The 19418-nt window shown below is 45.2% G+C and overlaps 1 protein-coding gene across 1 annotated transcript; it reads right to left on the minus strand.

The window, feature by feature from the left end:
• Nucleotides 1-15942: 15942 nt before the first annotated feature.
• LOC104630483 (vitelline membrane outer layer protein 1) lies at nucleotides 15943-17784 on the minus strand. The gene is made up of 3 exons (XM_010299156.2): nucleotides 17444-17784; nucleotides 16744-16847; nucleotides 15943-16239 (listed from the first exon to the last, which is right to left on the minus strand). The coding sequence occupies exons 1-3, from the start codon at nucleotides 17612-17614 to the stop codon at nucleotides 15945-15947; spliced, it is 570 nt and encodes a 189-aa protein (XP_010297458.2). The 5' UTR covers nucleotides 17615-17784; the 3' UTR covers nucleotides 15943-15944.
• Between the last annotated feature and the right edge of the window lie 1634 nt (nucleotides 17785-19418).

The following is a 19418-nucleotide window of genomic DNA, read 5'->3' on the forward strand; positions in this document are numbered from 1 at the left end:
AATTAATCTGTGAAAAAGTTCTTTCAGATGGAGCTTTACTGCCCAAGAAAAAGAGCATAATTTTCGCTATCCTCTTGGTGATTTGTGTAGCAGAAAGGTTGTTTTGAAGTGCACAAAACCTGCTCTTTGTGCTGGGTAATTTTGCACCCTCTTGTGGCCACGAGGCTCCTTTTTTAGTTCGAATTCCCTGAAGCAGGTAAAACGCACTGCTACAAGAAGCAAAATGTTCAGATCCTGAAAGTCATTTGTGCCCCCTTTCCCTGTAATCAAGTAATCCACATCTGTTTCCAAAAGAATATATTCAAATAACTCTGTGTTTTTATGAATTTTTTTCTCTTTCCTTCCACAGTGCTCTACCACTGCTGGGAAATAAATAATCTAACCTGTGACAGTTTATGCTTAATAGCTACCGTAGGCAGACAGGCATCCTACAGTACTTTCTTGTCACCTTGACAAGTTTTGTAGTGTTGCAGAGAAGTAGCCTTTGGGAATTAAAAAAAAAACCAAAGAGCTGCAGTTCTGTGTCTGCGTCTTTAAACATCTTCCTTCTGTTGGGACAAACCCTCTGAGAGGAGAAATTGCTTCAGTACTGAAGCGTCAGTGAGAGGTAGTGAAGGTCTGAATACCTCAGTAGTTGTCTATGTTCCCAACTAAATCACAGCAATGCTTGAAATTGTACATGCACTGTCCATATGTGGAAAGAAACTTCTTTCAAATGTCCATCAGCATCCTCTGGAAAAGAACCTGATATGCAATGGTTGATTGTAGGTGCATTTCAAACAAGATCCCTTATATCTCTGAGTCCAATTTTTACACTGAACAATTTACCTTTCCTCCTCTGAGAAGCCACATGTAGACACACGTAGACACCTGCCTCACAGGTAGACACCTGCTTTGTAGAAACTCAAATCTTGAAGGCTGGATCATAGCCTGCATTTCTATGCAGAAAACTATCATCATGATTTTTTTCTCCTATATAGGAATTATATCCTATAGAATATAACTTTTCTACTGCGAGTCTTGCAGCAGCCGTCAGAATAGTATTGAATTTTCTTGTTCTAAGGTATTAGTCAAATTGTGTCTTATTAAAGATGGGAAAGTTTCATATGTTTCACATATTGAATGTTTAATGTTTATTAATATAGTTTAATGTTCTAATGATAGATGGGGACTGAGAGGAGAACAGAGGGCTCCTCTTTCTGAAGGTGCAGGATCTGAGCCCAGCCCCTAAAAACTGAGGGCAAGTTTTCACATTAACTAGTGGTTATATTTCAGAAGTCAAAGGCATTGGGCAACATCCCAGATGACTTGCAGAAGAAAAACAGGCTAAAGAGAACTCAGGGACATACACTGTTCTAACCTGTACCTTGGAACTGAAAAGAAAGCAAGTAAACATTGATGATATACAAGGGTAAAACAAAAAAAAAAAAAAAACAACCAAAAAAGCAAAAAACCCCCAAACAAACAAAAAAAGATTTTGAAAATTTCTTGAGACTATTTTTTTCTTTGAAAAGAAAGCAGTAGATATGATATGTGTGGAGTTTTAATGATTCTGTAACTTGTGTGTGATAATTCCATACGCAACCTATAAGGATAATGAAACCCTGAAAACATTGGTTCATTCCACTATTCAATCAATCTCTTTGGTCTCATACAGCACTAAGATCCAGATGGGCCACTCCATCTTTCCTGTAGGCCCCTTCAGGTCCTGGAAGGCTGCTATAAGGTCTCCCCAGAGCCTTCTCTTCTCCAGGCTGAACAACCCCAACTCTCTCAGCCTGTCCTCATAGGAGAGGTGCTCCAATCCTGATCAGCTTTGTGGCCTCCTCTGGACTCTCTCCAACAGCTCCATGTCTCTCCTGTACTGGCGTCTCCAGAGCTGGATGTAGTACTCCAGGTGGGGTCTCACAAGAGCAGAGTAGAGGGGCAGGATCACCTCCCTAGACCTGCTGGTCACACTTCTTTTGATACAGCCCAGGACATGGTTGGCTTTCTGGGCTGCAAGTGCACACTGCTGGCTCATGTTGAGCTTCTCATCAATCAATACCCCCAAGTCCTTCTCCTCAGGGCTGCTTTCAATCCATTCCTCGCCCAGCCTGTAGTTGTGCTTGGGATTGCGCCGACCCACATGCAGGACCTTGGAGTTGGCCTTGTTGAACTTCATGTGGTTCGCACGGGCCCACCTCTCCAGCCTGTCAAGGTCCCTCTGGATGGCATCCCTTCCCTCTAGTGTGTCAGCCACACTACACAGCTTGGTGTTGTTGGCAAACTTGCTGAGGGTGCACTTGGTCCCACTGTCCATGTTGCTGTCAAAGATGTTGAACAGTGCCGGTCCCAGTACTGACCCCTGAGGAACACCACTCATCACCGTTCTCCACTTGGACACCGAGCCATTGACCACAACTCTTTGAGTGTGACCATGCAGCCAATTTCTTATCCACTGAGTGGTCCATCCACCAAATCCATGTCTCCAATTTAGAGAGACTTTGCACAAGTGCAGGTAGATGACATTCCTACAATGCTATTAAATGTCATGTTGTTGTTAGGTTTAGGATATATGATTTGTAAAGCCTCAAAAGACCATTTTGCTCAAGATGGGATGAGGCACTATGCGTACTAACATGTGATGCTACTGGCCCGTACTTCTGCTGTGTTTCACATAAAACCAAGATGATGACGTACCAGAGGTGACAGAAAAGAATGAAAGATGTAGACTGGACAGAAGCAGTCACATCCCTCTTCTCCTTGTCCCCCTGCCTTTAATGAAAAGAACATGGGAAGAGCATGATACCTTTTTGTGCTTTTTTTTTTTCTTTTTCCCCAAATTAGGCCAAATTTTAACATGTCAGTTATGTTCTGCTGAGCTCCGGTTCTCACGTGCTTCTTGCACAAACGATGCTACGTATTCCCTAGGTTACATCAGTAGCCTCTTCATCTGACTGATTAAGCCCTCCATTTTATTTAATGACTTCAGGTGGACTTTTGTTGCTGTCCCTGGTACAGGCCTCCAAACAGGTGAAACCTCTTGCTTTACACAGTTGTAGGTAATACAGCATTTTCAGTCAGGTTGTCAGATACCAGCAGGAATCCTGGGGGCAGGGCAGCTCCAGGCTCTGTACTTGTGCTGAGCACAACCAAGAAGAAATGCTGCTGGCGTGGCGCTCTGGACTCTGATGCTGACAGTGGACACGTTCTTTCAGACAGGATATGTATCTTTGGAGGATCTAGTGTTCCTTGTGGCTTATATTTCTGGATGTACTGCAAGAACCCAAACAAAAATAAACACTTCCAGAAAGATGTTTTTAGTGTACCAGTTGCAGCAGTTTAATACTATGTAAAAATACAGCAGGAAATAAAAGACTTTTAAAAAATAACATACAGCTGTAGAGGCCAGGAGTTTGGCTGTGAATTCATGACTGCCTACATTTGCAAAAAAGTGTCTCTTCTTTTTAACCATTGTTCAAAGGAGTGAGAAGAGCCCCTGGCTCCAGACTGAACAGCCCAGCATGTGGCACCTGTCCTCCAAAGTTCCCCAAACAAGAAGTAGCTGAGATATTTCTTTAAGTCTGAGAAGATTGTATGGCTGCTATATGAATCTTGACTGCCACTGCAATTGCAGTTATAGCAGAGGAATGTTTATGTATCCTTAGGTTTTGTTGTTTTGGTTTTGTTTTGTGAATAACTTTATTCTGGTGGAACTGCTCAGGGCTTTGGAAGAGATATGCACTGATGTTTCTGTCTTAGTTTGCTTATTCCTGATTATATAGCTTTCAGACTACAAATTCATTTTTCTGTTAGTATGATGATTTTATTGTCTAATAGTTATTTCTTTGATGAAGCAAAAGTGATTTCTAACAGCAAAGAAAAAATAGTATTACTTTTTTTTTTTGTTATTATTACTACTCAGGTCTCCAAAAGGATCAGACAAGAAATGCTGTGAATATACCAAACAGGAGCAATTTCTGTCCCAAATACATCATCATCTGTGGGAAAGGAAGGACTATTAGCCTATTATTTAGAGATGGGAAACTGAGGTACAAAAAGATAACTTTTCTTGTTATGCTACAGCTATGATTATGGGTACTTGTATTCAGTGATTGTTGTGTGTGTTCAATTCTTTCAGATTTGAGCATGAGAAGTATTGGCATTTACATAACACCCTTCAAGTACCTGAACCAAAAGCTTTATGCTTAGAAACTATGGTCCCTCCTTTGGTGAGACAGAGACAGCTGTTGGGATCCAAGCCAATCCAATCCAGTGAAGACCAAAACTCTTTGGTCGCTTATCCATGGGCCAGTAAAGGAACTACTCAGGCACAGCCTTGAAGACTTCAGCCTTGGCTTTGTCAGTGATAAAGAGGAAAAACTTGATTATTTTGGGTGTTGTCAGATATTTGAGGGGGCTTGTGGGCTTTTACGAAGCTTATTATGGATATCAGAAGGGGTTTGTGGGATTTACAGGAAGTTTAGGGGAAAGGGAAGGATCAGGGCAGATGGGTGAGGAACAAGCATGAAGAAACGGAGAGAAAGAGGGATAAAAGGGCTGGTTGGGTGTAAGCCACTGCCGGTCAGCATGCTTGTCTGACTGAGCCCTGTGCCTCACCACCACATCTATCCTATCTTCTTACTAAATCCTTTCCTGAACCACTCTTTCTTTCTAATCTTGCTATGCGGTGTGTGAGTGCTGCAAGGTCTAAGCGCCAGCAGCTGGAGAAGGGGCTGTGGGTCCCAGTGCCTGGGAGTCTAGCTGTCAGCAACTGGAGAGACCGGCTTGTATGCAAGAGGCCTAAATGCCCACAAATGGAATAAACTGGGTGTGTTGATATTTCCCCAGTGACTTTAATTCTGCGTGCATATGTGCATATGTTTGCCAGCAAACTTTGAACTGGACTAGCTGGAGGACATCTGCCTCTGGAAAGACCTGAGATGGTGGGCTGGGTAAAGGTCCTGGGGTCTGGGCATGGATGTTCGGTGGACTGAGAACCTGTGCTGATACTTGAGGGATCTGTGGGTGTGGGGTGCCTGAGAGATGAGTGTGTGAGTATTTGCATCCATTTCACTAGTGAGCATCAGGCTGGGTGAGCCAGTGGGTAGGAGGAGACCTGTAGACAGGGTAGGGGGGGCCAGGTTCAGGCATGGATGTTTGGTGGACTCAGGGTCTGTGCTGCCATCTGAAGGATCTGTGAATATGGATGTGCTTGTGAACCTGGAGAGTAAAGGCATGTATGTTCTCACTAGCAGACTTCAATCCTGACCAGCTGGAGAGGAGGGACGGGACTGAGCAGTCGGTGCCTGTATGTGTGCACTGTTGGTGTTTGTGGGGGTGCTGGCAAAGGCTGTGCTGGCTGGCAGTCTGCGTGTCAGCCCGTGTCAGTGTCCTCTGTGTGTGTCTGTCTGTCTGGGATAAGCTCTCAGCCCCGCTACTGTCTGAACCTGCCAGCATCTCAGATATTTGAAGACTACTTTGTAGTTGACTGACATTCCCAAAGGCTCTAAGTATATGGTATCAAAGGCATGGACTTAATTAAACAACACTCTTAAAACAGTGGCCATATGGTATCCTGCTTGCTTTGACTGCAATGACATCTGCTAACAATAAAAGGAAAAAAAAAGGTCATGTCAAAGGTCATGTGCTATTTCCATGAGTTACAGAAAACATCCTTTCCTAAAACTCCCACACCAGCAAACATAATGACTCTTTGCCTTTGTTTATTCCTTAATTACAAAGCTTCTGTGTGTGGGGTCTCAGTTTTATGACAACAGATCTCACTGGCATCACTTTCATAATGGCTCTGCTCCATGGCGTGTTTGGATCCAAGTATGGAATTAGGCTGAGGCCAAGAAGTACGTTTGGGGTTTCCAGTGATGGAAGCCTCTGGCATCCACAGCTCCAGCACCTACTGACTCATATGTGAGGAGAAAATGGGTGGAAAATTCTGGGAAAACTGCTTCACATGCCAAGCAGAAGCAGCAATAAACCCCCAAGGTTTAAGGCAGGTGATGTATGTTGTGGTAGAGCCAGAATCACATAAAGCAAAAGGCCACTTCCAGGTATGTATTCCATCATCATGTGCTTCCCGCAGCGCTGCCGAACACAGCCTCTTGAAAATAATGCTCTTTTAATCTGTGTAATTTGGAAGCCAGAAGGAATTGTAATTATTCAGTCGAGTGATGTCCAGCCTTCAGCTGAAACTGTCTAATAAATTAAGCTTGTTTTTCTGACTACTTCTAGTTGTAGCCTAATGTGCGCTCCTACTTGTGGCAGAGCCATGATTAATACTTTTTGTGGAGATACTGCTTCTGTGTTTGGAGAAGCTACCCAGAGGAGACGCTAATCCCAGAAGAGAGGCATGGCACAAAAGGTGAAGCTGCTCTAGGAGTGCTGGGAAAGTTGATCAGAGGGGATGATGGACCAGCAATGGCAACCCTGAAAATGTGCTGGGTGAGCTTGCTGAGGCTGCTCAGAGAAAGCACGAAAATGGTGTTTGAAAATAAGAAGGAAAAGGGAAAGTTGGAAGAGCAACTGAGGGGAGAGGTTGAGAGTGAATGTTTTCTCTCTTAGTTTCACCCATCTTTCACAAAGATTAGGAGAGACTGAAAAGAGTTTTGAAGCAGTCTGCGTCATCTCTTCTGATGGGGAAGGGATGCAAATTATTCTTCTGCAGAGTCTTCTCTCTTCTTCAGGGTATGTTTCTGGGTCTGGGAATTAATCTGCCTAACTGAGGTGGCTTTAGGCCTTGCAGAGAAAATTGCAATTGCATGAAGTCTGCTTGCTGCCTTAGTACAACCAGAAGGAAATGTGTTTGGGGTATCTGCTGAGCTTGCAAACACCTACTTTTGATGATTTTGGTTCCAAAGGTGGCATGTCTTACCATTGAATAATTAAAGTGTTATCCTAATTAATCTAGACCTAGAGATCATAGTACTTCTGAAATATTTTTTCTCCATTAGTTAGTGCTTTTAACAGTGTGGTTAGGTACAACAAAGGCTGCCTTTCCCTGGCATGGGATATGCTGTAGCTGCTTTCAATATGATTTTCTGAAAGAAAATAAAACCTCATTTTCTTTTTTTAAATCTCAATTTGGAAATCATTCTTTGTGAAACTGTACTAAGAGGAGTTTCTTTACACACCTAAGTACACACTGCAGAAAGAAATAACTGACTTCCTGCACCTTCAACCCAAGGAGCTGGAGATGTCTCTTTTCTGCCAGCCTTTTGACCAGGACAATTTGGGTTGCCTGACACATAGGCTGCAGCCTAGCCGTAAAGATTTCCCACCAAGTCCATAGACAATACTAGCTCTCAACTTGCTTTTCCTGTGCTGTTCAGAACATCATTTAACAAGGACTTGCGCTAATCTAGCTATTATGTTTTTACATTAAGAAGCCCCTGCACATTTTGATCCATAATGTAATTCATTCCTTCTGTGCAAAGGAATGATTCAGGTTCTTGTAGCTGTTGTGGTTGATTTAAAATATGTTACTCACTTTGCATGAAAGAAATGCTGGAGGCATATGAGTCTGTAATGGCTGCTCTGCGGCCATTTTGTGGTGTTTGGCTCAGTCCCATTAAAAAACTTGTATTTTTGAGGTATTTCGAACTCAGTGAAAATTGCATCAACCTAACGTTCAGCATTAGGATGTTGGTTAGAAAAATTATCCTGGAGTTAAAAAAGATGCAGATGCCTTAGTCAAAGGTAAGTTCTCCCGAGACATAACTTCTCTTCTTGTCAGAACTGTTGGAGTTCACGTGAAAATCCTTGGGGAAGGAGGCAAGAGCAGAAACCCCACAGCTGTTCAATGTAGTTTGAAGCACTAGGTAACTTCCTACATCAGACACCTTGTATGCATCATTAGATTATGCCCAGCCTAAACACCTTACAACCCAAAGAGAGGCACAAAGAGATGAAAGAGGTCGGGGAAAACTGAGTCTTGTGGGTACCAGGCCAAGCCCTCTCTGCCCAACTGCAGAATTGTTCTTGATAACCTGGAGCAATTCCAGGTGCTTGTATCTTCTTGACATCATTCTGTCAGTATACAAATAGTGTATTAATGGTCCTTAATCCCCACTACAAGAAAGGCTTGGTATTAGTGGTCCTAAGAGGTTTAAGCAGGCCTAGCACTGTTTGAGGTAAGTGAAATAGTAAACAGGTGTTGTTTTTTATAACCGAGTTTATCCATAAGAAATGTGCTCAGTAAGCTGACTTGGTGTTCCATGCTTCTTGGACAGCAAAATCCATCCGCATTTTGGATCTTTTAGAATGTATGAAAAACTGACTTAAGTGCATCAAAGTTCCTTTACACAAAAACCATGGCCTGGCGGTATGGGGTAAGGTGGGACAGATGATAAGTGCATTGGAATTGGGAACCTCACAATTTGCTAGGAAGTTGCTCTAGATAAGGAAAAGGAGATGTCTCCAAAGATATCATATTCACATGCATGTGAGCAGAGAAGTGCTGGAGGAGGAGTGTGGGAGAGGCATGCCAGCCTGTGAGAGGACACTGGCTGGACCCACCAGAGCAGCACAGGGTACCTTGCCTGTCTTGCTCAGGGCAACGGGTTGCATTAGTAACACAGATACTGGTAGTTTGTCCTGCTTTTCTTTCCTGTCAGAACATAGTTTATTGGTGGTGGTGGGGGGTTGGTGGTTTGTTTGTTTGGTTGGTTTTTGGGTTTTTTTCACTTAACTTCAGCACACGAGCTATTAATGAACGTGTCATGCCAGCAGAGCTGCTTCGTTATCTGGGCTCCAGGCAATCCAGTCCGGACACCAGCTCCTACCAAACTGCATCGTGTGGAATGTCTTTGGGTTGTTTAAGTAATACAGCAAATAAAAATGACAAATTAGGATGAGATATTGAACCTGAACTTTGCATGGGGATTTTTCAGCCCAAGAAAATAACACTATATCAGAACGGTTTCATGTTCTTTCTCCCTGTTACACTTATTGGGAGATGATATCTCAAAATGCTACAAGAAGCAGAAAGAAAGAGGTGTGATAAAGGCATCAATTTAGGTTTAAAACATCTTCTGTACCTAAGTGGAAGACGCATGATGACACTAAGTAATTTTTAGGACTATTACCTTATTACAGATGACAGAGGTGCATTTAGACAAATCTGAATGAACAGACAAGCGATATTCAGAGAAAAGGGGAATTGGATGCTTAGACAGTAGTTGTTTTTTGACAGGCCTTTGTGATGAACCAGGAAAAAAATAGCTGCATAATGAGACTTTGGAATATGTACTACAACTGCAATCAAGACACAGATTTTAGCAAGACGTTGAAATCATAGCACTTTCTTGGTGTCTTGTTCTTGTGCAACCAGATGTCACTTGCACAAATTTGAGGCTTGGAAACACCATGAGAACAGCAAATGATGCTGGCTGCTTTCTTGATACAATCAATTTTTAAATATACTTCAAAATCATACCAGAGAGAAGAAAAATGAGAGATGATGTTTTATTCCTTCTGTTAAGAAGCTTTGATATTGTTATTCCCTGAAAGGGGAAGAAGAAACCCTGTCCTCCCCCAGGAAAGCCAGGTGCATAGACACTATAGCGTAGACAGAAAAACTCCAACCACCTTTGCCAAAATGTTCTGGTTGAAGTGTGTTAGTGAGATGATTAGGAAAGCTCCAGGTGGCTGTCAAGAGCAGCAGTGCTGGAGCTGATCCCTCTGCAGGCCGGGAGCGGGTGGCCTCCCTGAAAATGTGTCCTTTCCTTTTCTTCCACAAGGCTACCTCCAGACCTTGGCGAGGGATCAGCATCTTCATGGATGTACAAAGGAACCTGCTCCAGGTATTGGCAAACTGGCCGGGGAGTTGTGTTGTCCCCCCACTCTTCTTTCCTAGGGACAGCAGCATTTGAAATCCACAGAAGAGACTGATTATTCCTAAACCAGCTTCTGAAACCTGCCTAGGGAAGGCAGCTGCACTCCATGGCAATGTCCCTGCAAACACCATGGTGAAGCTGGGCAAAGCAGGGAAATTTCATACACAGCAATGAGCACTAGAAAGGATGTATCTGAAGTCATGGCTGAGGCTGATCTCTATTTTTGCTAGAAAACAAAGGGAAGGTGTGAAAGTTTAAGGGATAGAAAAGAAAAAAAGGAGAAAATATTCAGGCCAAAAGGAATGAAGGACGATACTGGTTTGTGTCAGTAGAGAGTACAGCCCTTTCTTAACTACTGGACTTTCCTGAGGTAAGGAATTACATCAATACGTCTTGAAATGACACTTGATAAGGGGCAAAGTGTCTACTATAATCTCATTTAATAAACTGTTCAGCCCACTTAAATATACTTTCTATCATCTGCTTTATCCGCTGGAAACATGCGTTTTAGGAATTCATTAACCTCCCTTCTAATTATGTGGATATAGGCAACACTCTCCTGTGTCCCTATAGAACCACAACACAAGAAATTTTGTTCTATTGCTGAAAGTACATGTTCGTTTCTGAAAAGAGACACAGAAAGCTGAGAGGGATGTAGCTGTTTGTACCCTCCCTTGGATTTACTGAAGTAATTACTTGCTTGTTTGGAATTAGCCATTAGTTCAGTAAGGATTTTATTACAGGTCAAAGACACGATTGTGGAAGCAAAAAAGAAATCTCCTACTAAAATAAAAAATAACAGATAACATCAGATACAGTATTTTTACTTCAAGGAAAATATAAATAACTAATTCATTAAAGATGTTCTTAGAAGAAATAAGCTGGCTTGGAAGAGCTCTGAACTTTGGGGACATTTGCTCAATGTGGAGCCAAGTTCAAAATTTACGGCGCTGGAGATGTTTTATCCTTTTTCTGAAGGGAATGTGGTGGGCTCAGAGGATGAGAATGCTGGTAAGTGTAAAACAGCTTCTAGGCTGCAATGTCTCCCAGTGCAGTTTACTTTCCAGTTTAGACTGGAATCCAATGCTTGCTGCTTTTAAGTTTCTGGGGCAGTTCTGGGGCTGACTGCTGTCATGAAGGTAGTTTGTTTGAAATGCCCAGTGCCTAAAGGTGAGTTCATGCTGTCTGACACAAGCATTTTGCAAGGCTTTGAAAAGACCTATTTTCTAAATTTACTATTAATTATTTCAGTTCATATGATCTATAGGCAATTTTAAATCCACTTGTTTCAGAGTCTGTAAAGTGCTTTGTACCACGTGTATCTTGTGTCAATGATGTCCAAAGGCTGCTAATGCACTAGGGGAACCAAACCTTGGAAAGAAAATGGGGAAGAACAAAATGTTGTGTGTCTTCCTTCAGTACTCCTAGGTGAAACACTAGAAAAATTTCAAAGGGTTTTTTCATCCTGCTCTATTTTATTACTCATATTTATTCTTTCACTCCAGGAATTGTGTCTCAGGTGTTGTGACAGCTGGGGGACAGGCCTATGACTTCTTAGAAGTGCACTGTCACCTCACTAGCATACGAAGAGGATGCATGCAAATGTGTGTGCTCAAATTGCAACAAAGATTAGAGCATCAACCATCCTTCTGCTCCTTGGTTGCACAGTGCCTAGTGCCACAAGCATCCTGCCTGGTTCATTACTGGGGTTTTTACATATTAGATCTGTCACCAGAATAGACAGTTAAAATACAACAGAGCTCCTCTGATAGTACATGGACTATCAGATGCAAATAGTAAAACGTGAAGACAGCTCTAAGCAGCTGTCACATCAGTGCTCCTGTTCACATGGCCCTGCATTTTGTGAATCAGGAGTTTGAAGAGAAAGAATGAAGCTTGAGAGAAAGAAGGCATTATCCTGTGTCTAGCATAGAAAGAGGATTGAGTAGAAAGTTCTGCATAAAAATCTGGTGTAGAAGGAAGCATGGGAACAGTAGCAAAGTTGTGCTGAGCCCTGACGAGAGAGAACCAAGGACAAAAGGAGGTCTATCTTTGCAGACTTGCTCTGAACTGATGTGAACATGGTGCTGCCTCTGCTCTGGAGTGGGTACTGGATAGCTATGATGAGCATGGTGCTGGACCGGTAACACTGCTGAGAGGTGATGGCTGCGGCTGCAGGCTCGATGCCCGTTAACTACAGCAGCAGAGCTAGCTCACAGCTGTCTGTGGATGACATGGCAGTACACCCAATGAAATGTTCCTGTTGGGTGCATGTCATCTGTGTAGAGACCTTTGTGGTTTGTACTTTGTTTGCTGGACTGTAAATGACATTGCATTGCCCTTACTACCAGTTCCCTTAACAAAGATTTTAGCTCGAAGACATTCCCTGTTGCATTTCTTTACTGTAATGCAACTCCATTGGCTCTTCTCTGACAGAATCAGTCCATGTTGAGCAAATAACCAGGACTTTCTGAGGAGGAAAGCTGATTGCTTGCTTGGGTAGAACAAGGCCACCATCCCTTCACAGCTGCAACACACTGTTTACAGAGGTGAACCCTAGGTGCTATATTTTAGACCCAGCCCCCATCCTCCAGATGCTCAGAACCATATATGTATGAATAACTGACATTACTACATTAACGGTGGTTGTTGTACATAACCTACATATTTTGGGGAAGCGTTGCTCTGAATGTCGTCACGTAAAATTTTGAGCGCCACGCTCTGCCCAATACATGAGGGAAGAGTAGATGCTGCTTTACAGCTAAAGTGCCTGAAGGCAAAATAGGCATGAAGTGAGGGGTGTAAGATTAAACATCTCAACCAGCCCTTGCTGTGCATCAAGGTAAATAACTGCACAAGAAGCAGGACCATTATTGAGAAACCTTGGGTTTTCATCTGGTATTTCATTCAGGTTTTCCTGAGATGAGAGAGGCCACACGCTGCTGTGAATGGACGGAAAGCAAGCACTCGACATGAGCCTTGTCGCTGTGTGGTGGACTGCAGCAAGCCCTGGGGTTCCCTGTGGTAGTGACATACACAGTACAAAATCTGACATTAATCAAATAATTAATTTGAAGGAGTAACGGACATGGATTTCTCTTCCAGCATTTCACTGTTAGATCTTCTCAGCCCAGGATATTTGTTATTCAACAGGACCTGACATTGCATTTGGATCCAGCCCAATCAAGCATTTTTGTTACGATGGAGAGGGCTAAGAGCTGAGCGGGAAGATCATGAAATGACTCCTAAGACTAGTTCTCTTGCAGGAACCACCTGTGTCGACGGAACATCTCTTTCATGTTTAATGCCATGTAAAGTGCTGTGTATAGCAACTCGCTTAACTGAATGAGTAATATGAAAGTGATATAATAATACAAAGGTAATATAAAAACCTCTTGAGACATTCATGACAAGAATCTCATGTTTTTTTGTCTCAGTGTATTTAGACTGCCCTAGGGGAACCTTTTTTTCTGGGATAAAAACTGAGTTATGAATTTTCCTACTATAACTAATTGTAAACAGAGATTCCTGTTACAGAAAACCAAGCTGCCTCAAGAGTGCCTTTATCTCTTAAAATTGGGTATCCACCCATGAGGATGTGTGCCCTTGCTGCCAGCTCATGTACACAGTGGTTCTCTTTTGATTTTAGATCTGGAGGTCTCCTGAGATAATAGATGGCTCTGTGGGGCTTAACAATATAGGAATGGAGTGAGATAAGTACTTGGTGACTGACCAAATGGGCAATAAAAATACAGCCACCTGGAGTTTCAAAACCCTGTTTACGAAGGCTAGGTGGAAAGGGTTGAAGATGCTTGTAAATATACCTGTTGTCAGGCTTCTCCTGGCTGCATGCCAACTGGCAGGCAGTCCGTATGGATGCATAAGGGCAAACAATGGCACTGTTAATGCTTCGGAAACCACTGGAACATCTGGACTCCCAGCAGGGATTAAACAAAGGTAACACTGAATTAGCTGTGTCTGTGTGTTCGGATACTCAATGTGTGCACAGAAACTATCGGCTCACAGGTGCTACTGAGGAGTGTTCCCAATCTTCCTGAGCAAGAATTACTTATCAGAGAGAATACCAAAGTGAGCAAATTTCAAATACGTGAGTGTGAGAAACGGCTATGAACTTTCCAGTGTTAAAGGTGTTCTCCCTGCCTCCTATGTCTTTCTCAGATTTCTGCCTTCTCTTTGTACTCTTGGTACTGAGGAAAGGGTTTGTTGTTGAAATCTTTGCAATTTGCTCTGGAATTCTCCTCATCCTTGCTGTTTGTTCCTTTCCTTCCCTTCCCTGCACATGAGGACCATACAAATCTCCAACTAACTTGTTCCTGCACAATACCCTGTGAGATGTGGGTTTGTGGCTACTCCCTGTCACATACTTGTTATCATGGTCAGAGTCCTCACATGTGAGGCATTGCCTACAGCCCCAGAAAGCAGGACAAAATACGAACTCCAGAGAGGAGCTGAGCAGGAGGTCTTGATGCTGAAGGAGGTGGTGGTAGGTTTGGGAAAGGTACCTGTATGATTGTACCTTTCTGACTCCACTGCATGTGAATTACTGAAGTCTGGGAAACAAAAATCCTCAGGGTGCTTCATTTGCACCAGGCACCTGGAGGCGTAGAGATGCTGTGCTGAGCAGGCTGGAAGGAGTGACATGGAGCTGGGGCCAGGAGCTGTACAGTATATTTGACATATTCAGGCATGAATGAATGTATGATAGTCATTCCTCCACATCCAAGCATTATAATGGAGACAGGGTGAAGAGTCCCCTTCCTCTCCTTTGAAACCATGGCTCCTGCCAGGGCAGGTGATTGGTCTTCTCCTCCTTCACTGTCCAGCCCTTACAGTCCTGCCTCCTGCCTTACCTGCAGGTGTGGGGATCCTCTGTGCTCCAGGAAATTGTTAGATTATAAATTTGTTATAAAGCCTAACCACAATGAACACAAAGACTCAGCGAGAATCAGAGGGGCAATATCAGGTGGAGCAACTAGTGACCTCAGCAGTTCCAACAGAGCTCCAGACCTGCTCCCTGTGATTGTTGGAGGAGAGCGATCAGCCCCAGGCCCCCAGAGAACCCCACTGAAGAGTCATTGGGGCCACCCCCGCCCAAGAAGGTCTCGCAGACTGCTGAGGGTGGGCACCTACAGGGGTGTGGGACTCACGGGGGGCTGCAGGGAAAAGCATTCGGGATGTCGTACAACTTCTCATGAGGTGTTTTAAGGGGGTTGTGGGAATGTGCAAGATTTATTATGGGATATTTAGGGGAAGGATCAAAGGTGATTCTGCAGGGGGAACCATTGTAAGGGAAAAGGTGATAAAGGGGCTAGCCCTGGGTAATAGCTGGCTGGTCAGTACACTTTGATAAAGCCCTGCACCTGATCACCACTATCCTGCAGTCTTACTAAATATTCTTATGTAATGATGTAAATAATTATTTACTACTACTGCTCCTTACTCTTACATCCTTTCCATCCACCTTCTGTGTGGGCACACCCTCTGTTCTGACCCCGTGTGAGAGACCACCAGCGACCTTCAAGCCAGAGGAGTGGGCAGCAGCACGAGAGCTGAGCGCCGGCAGCTGGAGCGCGACCACGAACCTCAGAGGCTGGAGGGTGCCGGTGCCAGCACCTGGGGAAACCGGGACCTGAGGCCAGCTCTGGGGCAGACTGAGTAGCTAATGCCAGCTACGGGAGAGACCCATTTTCCATGTGTGGGTACATATTTCACTAGAGGACAGCTGGAGAGGAACAGTACCTGCCATCCATGCTGTTCACATGTGTGAGTCTATGTGGGTGCAGGCACTGTAAAGTAGCAGTGTAAGGGCACTGCTCTTTGTGTTCATCAGTGGCTGGACGTGTGAGTGTGTGCACGTGCACATGTGCACCTCCTGGTAACCCCTCCTCAGCCTCGCTGGAGGCTGGACCTGGGAGCAAGGACCTGCAGCAACCTCACATCCACTGGACGGGAGCAGGAGGAAACCCCCTGGGTGCTGTAGCCACAGGATCTGGCTACACTTTACAAAATGTGATGGAGAAAAATGCACACTGCTCCTTGCACAAGGACAGATTCAAGGTTTAATGGTGGATCACTTTGTAGATGCTGAGCTCATTCACAACAGAAGACTCTCATGTCGTTGAGAGCTGTGTCGTCCCCCGTTCCCTGGGGTTCCTCAACCTTTGTCTGGAGCCCACAGATGGCCCCAGAGGTGCAGCTGTGGCTCCATGGGCCGAAGTGTCCCCCTGAAAGTCCCCAGCCCTCCAGCTTTGTGCCATCTGAGCAGGCGAACCTCACATTGTTGGCCGCCGTGTCGTCACGCAGGTGCTGCTTTTCTTCCACACGCAGTGAGAAGGAAACCAGCTTGTTGCTGGGGCAGACCTGGGCCCTGGTCCAGTTTCCCCACCTGCCAGAGAAGAAAACAACTCACCAAGATGTGTTCAGCCTCTGCTGTAGGTCCCGGGCAGGGGACCTACACAAGGATAGTGGGTTTCTATGAGCACCTGTTTCACTCTGCTTCCCCATCACCCCCTAGATGCTTGGCCACCATAAACCCTGGGCTGCCCTGGACCCCTTGGTAATTTCAGCTGCATGCTTTGTCCCTGTTACTTAATAATGATGTCTTTTTCAAAGTAAGCATTTGAGGAAAAGGAGAAAGTACAGGTTTAAGATCTGCATTTTTTTGACCTCTCCATCTTTCAAAGTACTGTTCCCTTCCGTGGGTCAGATCTCTACCCTAAGACCTTGACACTTTTTTGGCCAGGGGGACTTCACCCACCTCCTCAAAGGGGTGGGGAGCCACCTTCACAAGGGGTGCATGTGCCTATGGAGAAACCATCGCACGGGTTTTTCTTCGTGCTGCCCTGAAGCTGCTGCCCTGAAGGAGGATGAGAAAGTGAAGACTACTCACCACCCCACGGAGGACTCAATGACTGTTCCATCTGTGCAGAGCAGGCGGATGCCATTCAGAGCCGTGTCATCGCCGAACAGCCAAAATCCCTGGTAGGACTCCACCTTAGAAGAGGGGAAGAAAATGGGAGACGTCAGCACCTTCCCCCATTTAAAAGAAGAGATGAGGTGAGCCCTTGTGAGGAGGGCTGGTAGGAGGCTCTGGGGACAGCCAGACACAGGTAGTATTGCAGAGCAGGGCTGTGAGGCAGCTCCATGGCATTTCTCAGGGAGCCCGTTTTGCTGTTGCCCACCACTGCTGTTTTCCAAACTATGGAGCAGAGGCTCTGGACACAGGAACGCTTGGTGGCTGCTGTCCCAGGTCATGCTCACCCTCTCGCCATGCGCTGTGACACCCAGAGCTGGAGTGCTGGCTGGTGGGACTTGTCCCAGCCCCTTGGGAACGGGCTCTGCAGTACTGAACCCAGGTCTTTTCCTACCCCATGGACTCCTCTCCTAAGAAGTCACTCGCTGGCAGAAAGCCTGGAAAGCTACTCTGAGCTAGAGATTTCTTGCTGATAAGCCTGCATGAGTGATGCAGATACAATGCAAACTGCTGTGATAGGACGAAGTGTTGTGGCCAGCCCGGCTGAGATCAGAACAAAATAACATCATTTCACATCAGGGGTTTTTGCCACCCCAAAGAAGGAGCGAAACCTTACCTTCACTTCAAATCCCTTAGCGTAGCCGCTGGGGCAAAAGTCTTGGTGCCCCCAAGAGCCCCAGGGGCCTCCGTTGGGCACCGAGAGGACGGACTCATATTTCCGTGCCTCCATGCCCCAGAGACAGCAGGAGCCCAGCAGGCAGAGGATGACTGGGATGAGAAGCTGCATCTCAGGAGACCTGCTCAGCGCCTCGCTGGATGGAGGTGATGCCACGGGGGAATTTATGAGCCGGGAGAATGCGTGGGAGTCGTTGGGGAGTGTCAACAAACCCCACAGGGAGTGCTGGTTGTTGCTATGTACTCCTCCTGTTGACTGCCTATCCCTCGGTGGTAGGGCCACCCTTGCCAGGCAGGAGGGGTGTCACCAGTGTGCGCTGGCTGGGGGGCTTGTAGGGCTGTGAAAATTCGTGGATGTGAGGGAAGGGAAGAGGGGGCAGAGCTGGGACCACTGCCTGAGGGGTTGCTGTGGTTTTGAGGAGGGTCCTGGCAATGCTGTGAGGAGGGTGTTGGAGAGAAGGAGGTGGGAAGAGGAGTGGTGGGCTGAGAGGGGAGAAACCTCTGAGGGGGATGAAGAAAAACAGAGGTGGAGGCATTTCAGGGTCCTTTGCCCTGTCAGAGTCCTCACTTGCTTCCTCTCCCTCACTTTCCTTCTCTCCTCACTGTCTCACTGAGGTTAAAGAAAGTGCCTGCACTGGAAGCTATTGCATTTTGCTGTGGAATATGCATTAAATGTAGGGGACTATGTAAAGGGTGGAAACCCTTCTCATGAAACAAGTGCTCCAGCTGCCAGCCATCTCATGTGGCCTTTGCTGAACTCACTCTGGTTTATTCATGTCTCTCTTGTACTGGGGACAGGAGAACAGGAGCAAAACTGTACAGTCTCATCATCCACTCCATGCTCCTTGTGCAGACCCAGCTCCAGCTACTCAGGCGTATCTTTAGGAGGTGTGAGCTTACAGAGAGGGTGAGACTTTCCAGCAGAAGCAGACCCCTAGTTCTGCTGTTGTTGCACTCTCAGACATGAGTTTCTGTTGCATGTCTTGTTTCTCTAGAGAGACTAGCTAGAGGTATATTACCTCTGCAGATAGCAATATTCATGGGTATCCTGTGAGTAGTTGCAGAGTAAGAGGATAAGCTGCTCACAGTCTTATTGAAGAGTCAGTGATGATGCCACCTGGGAGATTTGTCCTGTGAGGTCTATACCAGCAGTATATCCTACACTATAAACACAGACAATTCCAGGCTTTGATTACTGAAGAATGGAATATGCTGCTTTTATAATAGCCACCTTGTGCAGGTGAAGGAGAAAGTGCTGCTTTCAGTTGAAATCCTCTGATGCTCCCCCTTGAGTAAAGTTGTAAAGTTCCTCAGATACTCACAACACCCCATGGGAGACAATGAGGACAAAGATGTCTTTTTGTGCCTTTGTATCTCAGAGGCAGCAGGAACCCAGCAGAAATAAGACAACAGGGATGAAGGGCTGTGCAGTCAGGATCCTGGTCTTGAGAATGGATAGCTCATGGATATTTTGCCACTCCTGGTGAGAATGGACTTTTGAAGCTTGAGGTGTCGACTTGATTTCCCCATAAGGGTGGCAGCAACCACGGTAAAATCAATGGGCCATTGCCAGGTACCATACCTGTAAGGAGCTGTGAATAAATGGTAAGATCAGCCCTCTTCATTAACCGTGCTGGCTGCATGGCGAGGCTTTCAGGATATGTGGACAGTTATGGCTTTAGGGTGGAGCAGTGGCACAGGCACCTAGCACTGAAAAAGGATTTTAAGGAGAAGCAGTGAAGAGGAGCTAGGTGGGGGAGGAGGCCGTGAACTGGCTGATGTCAAAAAGGTAGAGATGTTTTGCAGTTTGTAGTCATATCCACACAGCTGAATCTTGCTCCATGTGAGCCCGGCTTATTGAGAGGGTCTGTTTTCTTTGTCTTTCACGCAACTTTTGCTGTTTCCTCTCTGTTGAT

This window comes from Balearica regulorum, chromosome 1, assembly GCF_011004875.1.
Source record: "Balearica regulorum gibbericeps isolate bBalReg1 chromosome 1, bBalReg1.pri, whole genome shotgun sequence".
Lineage (NCBI taxonomy): Eukaryota > Metazoa > Chordata > Aves > Gruiformes > Gruidae > Balearica > Balearica regulorum.